The sequence below is a fragment of the Myotis brandtii genome, unplaced genomic scaffold, assembly GCF_000412655.1.
Source record: "Myotis brandtii unplaced genomic scaffold, ASM41265v1 scaffold363, whole genome shotgun sequence".
NCBI classification, from domain to species: Eukaryota; Metazoa; Chordata; class Mammalia; order Chiroptera; family Vespertilionidae; genus Myotis; species Myotis brandtii.
The window spans coordinates 5122664-5134029 of record NW_005363938.1 but is presented as its reverse complement, the minus strand read 5'-3'; the positions used below and the strand labels follow the sequence as shown (position 1 = coordinate 5134029).

General features: G+C 38.4%; 1 protein-coding gene across 2 annotated transcripts in view; it reads right to left on the bottom strand.

Moving 5' to 3' along the window:
* The window catches only part of LOC102260719 (S-adenosyl-L-methionine-dependent tRNA 4-demethylwyosine synthase), a 133425-nt gene that overhangs the window by 13570 nt on the left and 108489 nt on the right, over window positions 1-11366 (bottom strand). For both annotated transcript variants that reach the window (XM_005872041.2, XM_014544449.1), the window contains exons 14-15: window positions 11148-11258; window positions 3416-3583 (exon numbers count right to left, since the gene is read on the bottom strand). In XM_005872041.2, the coding sequence (XP_005872103.1) occupies window positions 3416-3583; window positions 11148-11258 (279 nt within the window). The remainder of the gene's footprint in view (window positions 1-3415; window positions 3584-11147; window positions 11259-11366) is intronic.

Genomic DNA, 11366 nt, shown 5'->3' with positions numbered 1-11366 from the left:
GTAAGGGCAGAGGGTGGGGTGGGAACTAGGTGGAGGGGAACTATGGGGGGGAAAAAGAGGAACAACTGTAATAATCTGAACAATAAATATTTAATTAAAAAAAAGAACCTGATTATAAACCAAGTTAACAACTAACAATTTCATATCCTAGATGAGAAAAATATTAAAAGTGTATAGGTTCCTGGATAAAGAATATTACATCATGCTGAGTTTAACTGACATCTGATTTTTAAATTTTTTTTATTATAGTTGGCACAAAATATTATATTAGTTTCAGGTATATAACATAGTGATTCAACATTTATATACCTGATGTGATCACCACGATAAGTCTAGTAACTATCTGTCACTGTGCAAACTTATTGCAATATTATTGACTATATTCCCTGTGCTGTAATGACATGTGATCTTTTTACCCAAAAGCTAAGAGCTTTAGGAGGGAAAATGCCAAACTAATGAAAGACTTTATCGATGAATCATGAGAAAATTTTTTCTCATAAGATCATTTTTTAAAATGGTGCCCCAAGGGCTCTTTGAACTCTAAAATTCAAGATGTAAAATCCATATTTCCCGTCATTTTCCCTCACAAGACCAACTGCTCTTGAATGTTCTATAGTGCTATGAAAGCAATCACTGTCAGCTCCGGGTGCTGAACCTCAAAAATAGAGGCCTCCCTTCCCTGACCCCTCACATCCAAAATATGACCAGCCCCCATCAATTCTTCCTTAGCAGCATTTCTATCACCATGCCCTGACATGGCCCTAACACAGGCCCTCACTTCTGGGACTCAGCAACAGTCTTCCAATTCCAGTGTTTGCGGTTTCCAAATTCTGCAGACTGCTTGAGATTACTATGCCAACAGTAGAATAGAGCCCCATTATCTAGGACATATGGCCTAAATATCAAACCTCCATTCTAGAGGCTTTTCATGAACTAGTTCCATCATATGACTTCCATGCTATTTCCTGTCTCATTAACACCTACTTAAGCCTCAGGTCTCCTCATAAATGTCCTTTGCTCTGGGAAGATTTTCCAAATTGCCTGAGACTATGACAGTTCCTCTGCCACAGGACTTCACTGTACCATGAACTTGCCCAACAAGAGCATATTATAGTTGCTTCAGAAGTTACCTCCCTCATCCTACTCAACCTTGCCAAGACTGCTCACTTTGTGAATATATACCCAGCCAGGGCTTCTCACTGTTCTAGATGCTAGAATTCTAAAACAAAGGTTCCAGCAAACAGCCATCTTCTCTCTATGGCTTCACGTGGCCTTTTCTTAGTGTGTACACAAGGTTGGGTTGGGAGGCTGGGGGTTGGCATGCTCTAGTGTCTCTTCATATAAGAAAACCAATCTTGTCAGATTAGAGTCCCACCTCTATGGCTTCCTTTAGCATTAATTACTTTCTTAGAGGCCCCATCTCAAATACAGCTACACTAAGGGGTCAGGACTTCAACCCATGAATTTTGAAATGACATAAACATTCTGTCTATAACAGTAGGCGACCCTTAAATTAGCCATCAGGAGGAGAACCAAGATGGTGGCATAGGTAAATGCCTATACTTGTTGCCTCCCACAACCACATCAAAATTACAACTAAAATACAGAACAACTATCATCCAGAACCACAGGAAAGCTGGCTGAGTGGAAGTACTACAACTAGAGAGGTAAAGAAGAAAGCACACTGAGATTGGTAGAAGATACGGAGGCGTGGAACGGGCCGGTCCGGCACCCCAATGTGCCACTTTTTTAACTGGGACAATATCAAGTATAACAACATTCACATTATAGGTGTTTCAGAAGGATAAGAGAAAGAGGGAGATATTGAAAACCTAATTATAGAAATAATGATGGAAAACTTCCCCAACCTGTTGAAGGAAACAGACACCAAAGTCCAGGAAGCACATAGAGTCCCAAACAAGATGAACCCAAGGAGGCCCACCTCAAGATATGTCATAATTAAAATATCAAAGGTTAAAGACAAAGAGAGAATCTTAAAAGTAACAAGAGAAAAGCATTAGTTATGTACAAGGGAGCTCCCATAGACTATCAACTGATTCTGCAACAAAAACTTTGCAGGCCAGAAGAGAATGGCATAAAACATTCAAAGTGATGAAAAGCAAGTACCTACAACCAAGATTACTCTAACCAGAAGGCTATCACTTAGAGTAAGACAGATAAAGGGTTTCCCAGATAAGAGAACACTAAAGGACATGAGTTCATCACCACCAAACCAGTATGACAGTAGCCCACCCTTGACCTTTACTAATTTTTTGGTATTAATCTACCTTTATGGTGATATAATTCACATACCATAAAATTCAGCCTTTTAAAGTATACAATTCAGTAGCATAGTCATGAACATGTGCAAACACCACCACCATATAATTCAAGAACACTCTCATCACCCCAAAAAGAAATCCCATAGATATCAGCAATCACTTCCCAATCTGTTCTTCCCCTAGTCCCTGGCAACCACCAATCTACTTCCTATCTTTATGGGTTTACCTATTCGGAACATTTCCTATAAATGAAATCATACAATATGTGGCCTTTTGTGTCAGACTTTTTTCACCTACTACAGTGTTTTCAAGGTTCATCCATGTCTACTACTTTAAAAAAGCATTTTTAATGGAGAATTTGAATTAGAAACTAGGCAGAATAGTATACTAGTAAACCTCTATGTATCCATCATCTAGCCTCAATAACCCCAACCCATCCACACATCACATACCTCACCTGAATTGAATTCCAGATACTATATTGTTTCTGTATAAATATTTCCATAAGGACATTTTATAATAGCTGTTCTAACACTTAGCCTCCTGATCAGAGTTTTCCTTATTTTAATGGCCTAAGTCTATGAAGAGCTCAATTTTTCCTTTGCTAGGCATTATTTACTTAAGAAATACACTGGATTTATACATTCTGCCTAATAAAAGCACTGAAGGGGAAAAATTGAAAGAGTTATGAACCAAAATCTCAGAGAAATTTCTCCACAGGCCAAGATTCAAAGTGATCTAAAATATGATAAATACCTCAATATTTCTTCTGACAGTCAGAAACACTCATATGGAGGTTGTTTACTTTTTAGTTTTCCCTCATCATCCCGGAAAAGGCCTAGAAGTTTATTACAAGCGGGTTTTGCTTTTGTTTTTTAGCATGCACCAATTACAATCCAGAAAGCACTTCAAATGCCTATGTGAGGACTAAATACAAAGTAATTTCACACAAAAGAAGAGCGTTTATGAACCCAACAGAAAGACTTTAGGGTTTTTTAAATTATTGTTTTAGGAAAGGTAGCAAACAAGCAGATATTCACTGTTATAAGGTGAGGGGAAAATTAAGAGGAAAGAGAAGAAAGGAGAAGTAAGGATAAGGGTGGCAGAAGAATTCATATTCAAATTACTCTTACCTTTTTGTGAGCAATTAGGAGGCAATTGGAATGTTCATGTTCACAAGCAATTTCATAGTCAGGGATCAGATCCACCAATTCACGGACAAAGCGTACCACTTCCTCATGCCAGGGCACGTTGGCCATGGTAAGACTGCTTGCTGAACTCTCTCCACAGTAGGTAACACCCTGTGGAGACATTACAATAGTTAGAGACAATTACAGACCTGTTTAAATGTCATAGAGAAAATTTCAGAGCTAGAAAGGCTTCTAGAATTCATCCAAATCAATCCCATCTGTATTTTAAAGTGAAGAAAGTGATACAACGATGATAAAATTCTTGGGAACTAATACAAGGAGTTAGTGACAAGGACAGCACTGGTGCTCCCGGGCTGATGGATGTTCTTTTCACTCTATGACAGTGCTGGTGCTTGGGTACCTATGCTTTATGTCATGTATGACAATATTATTTGAACCAACAACATATCTTTCCATTCAGATTCATCTGGGATCTATAATAGATTAATTCTCAAGGGATGACAGTCCCCTAGAATAATAAGGCAGGCATAGTTGACACCCACAAAAATTCACTGAACAATTTATTCACTGGGAAAATAAAATGAGCTCCCATTTTACGGTACAGTTTAGATTAGAGGTTGGTAAATTTTATGTTAAAGGCTGGATAGGGATCCCATTATTATTATTATTTATTCTTTAAAGACATCACTTTGTAATGCATTTTGTACACACACACACACTCATGCCAAATAGGAAATACTTACGTGGATGTGTATACATGCATTTAAGCACACCTACATGTATCTCACCTCTATAGAAATTCTTATTCAGTGAGATAACTTTGGTTCTGTTTTGAACTCTACCTGACAGCCCAGTCATATAAAATCCAAAAGTTTCATAGCTAAGTTCTCTACTTGGTAGATTACATAATGATAAATAATTCATTTTTAAATATTGGATATCTTAACTTTGTAGGCTCTTCAAATACCCCAGAATCAAACTTTCTTGACAAACTTTCTGATAAATGGAATATTCTAGATATGCTACTACTAAGTAGGGAATACTGAAATAAAAAACATGCACCACATACACACACCTCTCTCTCTCTCTCTCTCTTTCTCTCTCTCTCTCTCTCTCTCTCTCTCACACACACACACACACACACACACACACACACCACTGTCATTAAAGGGGGTAGAATGACATTAAATGAAAAACCCACAAATGAACTCTGAAGAGTGACCCTGACCCTACAGATGGCAGAGCCAGGACTTGGCTGAAAACTCAGATGAGCTCTGCAGAACGCTCTGTTCCAGATGGCTGTGCAAGGAGATTGCTGGTCTACTAGACTGAGATGACCTTTGCTGGACGCAAACCTTAGGTGACCCAGCTTAGTTCTAGCAAACAAGAGAATCTTCTCTATTAGCCCAATAATTTATTGAATTCATTAAACTGAGTCTGAGTTGTCGGTGAATTAAAAAAGCAAGTAGTTTTAAAAAATCTTTAAGAAAGCATGGCTGATGCAGGGGCTTGAACACTTGCCCCTTCTGAGGGAGGTCTCCTGCCCCATGGCTGCACTTTGTAGGCTCTTCAAATACCCCAGAATCAAACTTTCTTGACAAACTTTCTGATAAATGGAATATTCTAGATATGCTACTACTAAGTAGGGAATACTGAAATAAAAAACATGCACCACATACACACACCTCTCTCTCTCTCTCTCTCTCTCTCTCTCTCTCTCTCTCTCTCTCTCACACACACACACACACACACACACACACACACACCACTGTCATTAAAGGGGGTAGAATGACATTAAATGAAAAACCCACAAATGAACTCTGAAGAGTGACCCTGACCCTACAGATGGCAGAGCCAGGACTTGGCTGAAAACTCAGATGAGCTCTGCAGAACGCTCTGTTCCAGATGGCTGTGCAAGGAGATTGCTGGTCTACTAGACTGAGATGACCTTTGCTGGACGCAAACCTTAGGTGACCCAGCTTAGTTCTAGCAAACAAGAGAATCTTCTCTATTAGCCCAATAATTTATTGAATTCATTAAACTGAGTCTGAGTTGTCGGTGAATTAAAAAAGCAAGTAGTTTTAAAAAATCTTTAAGAAAGCATGGCTGAAAAATTATGCTAAACATACCTGAATGTATAAAAACCATGAAAATGATTTATTGATAAAATTGGTCACAAAAACAAACTTCACTTCAATTTAAATACTGTTAATGATGCATGAATTATATGAAAAGCCATGTATGGAACAGTTGTTTCAAAGGAATTTATTTTTAATATTTAAAAAGCTAGTTCATTGAAGCAGAGGTTTTTAGATAAGATCTTATATTCATGACAATGGCTTTGGAAAATGTTTAATATTTCTTATTCAGCAATAATAAATCATGAAATATTAAGGAGATATTTGGCTTGGAAATGAAATTAGAGAATGAATGCCACACAGCTCATTATTATGCCTCCACATAATATTTCTCCACACATTCGCATGATGCTTTATAGCACTTTCCAAAGCACTTTCACATAAAAGTTCTCATTTTAGCCAAACCAAATCTGCTGGGGTCTGCAGTACGGGTAGCTTGCACCATCCACAGAGCCTGAGCCTTCACCATGACAGAAATGCTTCGGGCAGAAACCAGTTTCAGTGAACTGGTCTGTGAAGTCACTTTCGGGAACCCCTGAGCCCTCACCAGTATAGCTCCTAATGCCTCACTCTGTGGTGCTCTCTGCCTTGGCTTCTTCACTTCTTCCAAACTCTGGTCTACCAACGGCTTGTGCTGACTTTATTCCTGGTCACACTTAACCCTGAACTATCTAAAACCACTATCAGTTTCCCTCATATCATGGCTATCTGCCACCTTCTCACCCCACCTCCACACCCCACACCCTCCCCATTTATTACCAACATCACGTTGTTTCCTCACAACTTCGAAAAAAGAACAACCTTAAGAAAACAGATGGAGCCCTAACAGGTTTGGCTCAGTGGATAGAGCGTCGGCCTGCGGACTGAAGGGTCCCAGGTTCGATTCCGGTCAAGGGCATGTACCTTGGTTGCGGGCACATCCCCAGTGGGGGATGTGCAGGAGGCAGCTGATCGATGTTCCTCTCATCGATGTTTCAAACACTCTATCCCTCTCCCTTTCCCTTCCTCTCTATAAAAAAATCAATAAAATATATTTTAAAAAAAAAAAGAAAGAAAACAGATGGTCACAATGTGGCAACTGGAAAGTAGTCATTCACTCCAGAATCTACAGGTTGAGGAGTAACAAGCAGACCCAAAGAAAGTTCCCAAAGAACAGGACCATCTGTACATCTTCACGTTTGTAGTGAGAAGCATAGCCCACACCATGACCTTAGCACCTTTCTGATGGATTTCTCTGCTCTAGGAGATGGGGGGCATCAGGTCTTTTTTTACTGGCTGCTTGGAAAGTTTACCTAGGGATTCAAGGTATGCGGGTGAGCAGTATTTTGGCAGCTTGCTATTCTAATTAAACTGACTGGGTGTCTAAAGACTCCTGATCCTGTTTTTGTTCCCTACAGTTTGATGAGAAATGTCTTTATGACATTCTGCAGCATGATACCCAAATCATGTCATTCCTATACCCTGAAAATGCTTCAACAGTCCCCTCCCCCCGCCAAAAACAAAAACAAAACAGCCCAAGCTTCTCAACATGGCTTTGAGGCCTTCTTATTGGACCGTCTCACTCAGCATCCAGTCTTCACCTGCCTAAATCCTCCATCATCTCTTCAATCTCCAGTCAGGAAACTCTACCTCATTTGACCTCAATGTCATCATATCTTGTGCATGTCCCTTACCAGATAACTGGGATAATATGTCAAAATTCTGAGCCTATTCTTCTCTGGACCCCCAACCACTCTATGCTGAATGACCTAAAGATCAAGTAACAAACTCTTCTATGATAAGAAACCCAGAACTCTTTTCTGATCTAATATAAAATTTCATTCATATTACTCAGAATTTGTCTACTCTTTAACGATCATGAACCAACTGATAAACACTAGTTAGGTATTACCATGTACATGAACAACTGGTACTATTCCTTATCTTCACAGAAAGAGTGAGGCTATGCTAACCCATTTGTTTTGCAAGATGCATTCTGCAAGGATTGAGTTCTTATAGACAGTTACAGTGCAAAGGGTAAGAGAGTCTTATATCATTTGACAGCAAATAATTACTGGGTACTTACTATTCTCAAGGTACAATGCCAGAAGAGAATACAAAGGCAGTATTTCATTTATAAATAGTGTTATAAAAGTTTTTCAATGAGACAGATGTTTGTAACATGAAACACATTTTCACAAACAAGCAAGCCAATAATGATGGTTAAGATTCTCAGGTTAGCAAAGAAAGGCCTATTTAAGCCTAACAAAGCTAAAATGTATGTTAATTTACCTGAGGATATAATAGAAAAACTATTTTACAAGACTAACACTGAAAGAAAAGAGGAAATCAATGTAATAAATAGCTTCTATTGATTTAGTTTAAATAAATGTGCTTAATGGAAAGTGAGTTAAACATTTACTGAATCCAGGCGTACCCATTACCCCAATGAATTTCTCAAAACAAAGCTATTACATTGCTACTATTATTCTAATTTTAATCTTGAGGAAGTTTAGACTCAAGGAAGATAGTAACCTGTCCTAGCTCCTTCAGCACCTTTCAGGAATGTATCAAAGCTGTGCTCTTCTCTCTTCCCCACTTGAGACGCCAGTGTGTGCAGACTATGAAGGACTCCGGCACCCACCACATACACACACATCCAGGACATACAGACAAAGGATATGAACGGTACTGTGTTTGCTTCTGCAGAGAGCCCCAGGCATATCACTAACCCAGGGTCAATTGGCACTATCCATTTCACATATTCAGAGCCTTTTTGTAACCTGGAGGCACTATTAAATTTTACCATCAACCCCTTTTGAGGGATAGGTCCTGGAAAACTTTTTCACCAACAGCATAGGTAAGGGATAAATCTCCAAGTGCCATTCTGTGTCAGTGGGTAAATTTTGTCCTAATTCAGCCTTCAACTGAAGTTAAAACCACCCAGTCTTCTGTGCTTTAAACCCAAGTCGTCTCTGCCAGAGCTGACCTCCACACTTATATGATCTGGGGCCTATTTGAACCTATATGTGGTTCAAATTTAATAAGGCCAACATAGAACACATGAAATTACTTCCCAAACTTACCTCCTTCCTGCCTGGGTCTTTCCATCTCAGTAAACTGTTCCACATCCACACAACTGTTTAAGCTAAAAATCCAGTGCTATTATTGATTCCTTTTGTTCTTTCACTCCCTACTCATCTAGCAATAAGTTCTGTTGGTTCTACTTTCAAAATTTATCCTAAATGCGGCCACATTTCTCCAACATATATTACCAATGACCTTCCCCAATCCATCACATGTCTTGTTTGAATTCAGCAATAGCTTTGTAACTGGTCTGCCTACTTCTACTATTGCCCTCTATACTCTCTTTATGACAGCAGCAACGTGTTGTTTTACAATCATAAATCAGACACATGATTCTCCAGCTTTAGAAGTACACCTAGTATAAAGAAAAGCGTACCATGAAATTTGGTATAAAATCCAATTCTCTTATCCTTGCTTGAAAGACCTAACAGAATCCGGCCCCAGTCCACTTCTCTGACTCATCTTCTGTCACTGTCAACTCCAGACGCCCCACAGAGATCACATAGGACCTCCATATACTATCTCTGCCATTTGCTCGAACGTTCTAACCCCAAGCCTTTGCATATTGTGTTGCTTCTTAGTATTTAGATACCAGTTTTAAAAAAGTCATCTTCTCAGAAAAGCCTTCTGGCTTATGATATCTAGAACATCCAACCACAATATCTAGCAAAACAATATATGCATTTACCCTTTGATATATCAACCCACTTATAGGAATCCATCCCAAAGAGACACTGGCAAAGCCCTGGTTGGAGTGGCTCAATTGGTTGGAGCTTCACAGGTTCGATTCCCGATCAGGGCACATATCTAGGTTGCAGGTTCGATCCCTGGTCAGGGGTGCATACAGGAGGCAGCCAATTTATGTATTTCTCTCACATTGCTGTGTCTGTCTCTCTCTCTCTTTCTCTCTCCCCCACCCCTTGCTCCCTCTCTAGAATAAAAATAAATATACCCAATAAATAAATGAAATACTGGCAAAACCATGACACAGATAACCAGACATTACATGTTTCTTCCTGGAAGTATACAATACCACCAATGAAATAATCTTGAAATGCAAACACACACACACAAGAATCTGATCAATCTTCTCTTTTCTTATTTTATTTTATTGTTTCCATCTCCATTTATCACCTAGATAAATCAATCTTCTCTTGATCTAACTACCAATCCACAGGAAATATAGAAAACATAGGAAAATACAATCAGCAGAATCTAGAATATAAATATGGGGAACAAGCCAGGATAAATACTTTCTTCAACAAAATAAATTACAAAGGGGAAAAACATATGGAAGAGAAATTAGATTAAAAAAAATTTAAGAGAAAAATAATGCATTTACAATGAATGGCCCAGATTTCAAAATACCGTTGAGCATCGCCCTATGAACCAGGAGGTCACAGTTCCATTCCAGTCAGGGCACAAGCCCGAGTTGCGGGCTCCATCCCCAGTGTGGGGCATGCAGGAAGCAGCCGATCAATGATTTTCTCTCATCATTGATGTTTCTATCTTTCTCTCCCTTTCCCTTCCTCTCTGAAATCAATAAAAATATATATACATAAAAAATATTGTGTTAAAAATACTGTTGAAATAATTGGCCCAGTTTGAAACCTTACATGTTCTAATACTTAAAATTATGTTAAAATTGTTTAGTTATGAGAACAGTATTCTGAATAAGTGTTTAAAATGAGTATACATCTTTTAGAGTTATATATTTAAACAGTTATGAATCAATGATATAATGTGGGGGTTTGCTTCTAAATAATATGGTAAAGTGAGAAAATGGGTAAGAATATAGCTGAAACATGAGTTGACAATTTTGGAAGCTGGGTGATGGATAAATAGAGTAAATTAAACCAGTATCTCCACTTCTTATATGTTTGAAATTTTCCATAATTGAAATTTATTTAAAAGCCAACCAATCATTCAGCATATTAATGTTACTACAGTTGACCCTTGCAGGCTTGAACTGCACAGGTCCATTTATCGACACATTTTTCTCAATAAATACTATAAATGTATTTTCTCATCCTTATGATTTTCTTAATAAAGTTTTCTTTCCTCTAGCTTATTTTATTGTAAGAATATAGTATATAACATATATAACATATTACATATATCTTAGTCAATTGTTTATATTATTAATAAGGCTCTGGTCTTAGTAGGCTATTGGTAGTTAAGCTTATGGGAAGTCAAAAGTTATACATGAACTTTCAAGTGTGCTCCTAACCTTGCATTGTTCACCAGTCAACTATATGTAGTTTCTTATTATTCAGTTTGTGATGACTGTCTACCTCTCACTAAAATAATATTTTTGTGAGAACTAATGCTTAGTTTTTACTGCTACTATCCCCAGTGACTAGAACAGTGCCTGGTTCCTGATTAATATTTCTGAATGAATACATAAAACATCTGGGACCTCCCATAGAGTCTAAAAAAAAATGTTAACTCTAGGATGATTAACAAAGCATCGCAGGAAGAGGGTACAGCAGTGGCCAGCAGGGGCTTACCTTCACTTCGATGAAGTCAGGATGCCCTAGAGACACCAGCTCAGCATAGGCTTGGAGTTCATCCACATTCCATGCTTTAACTAGAGTCAGTCTGTAGACAGTACGCTGTTGCTAAAACAAAGGAAAAGCCAACTTTGTTTTTACTAGTATCTCCGTAGAAGTTACACCTAAGAAGACTTTCAAATTTCTTCAACCCATAGAGAACCCAGGTAAGGTGAA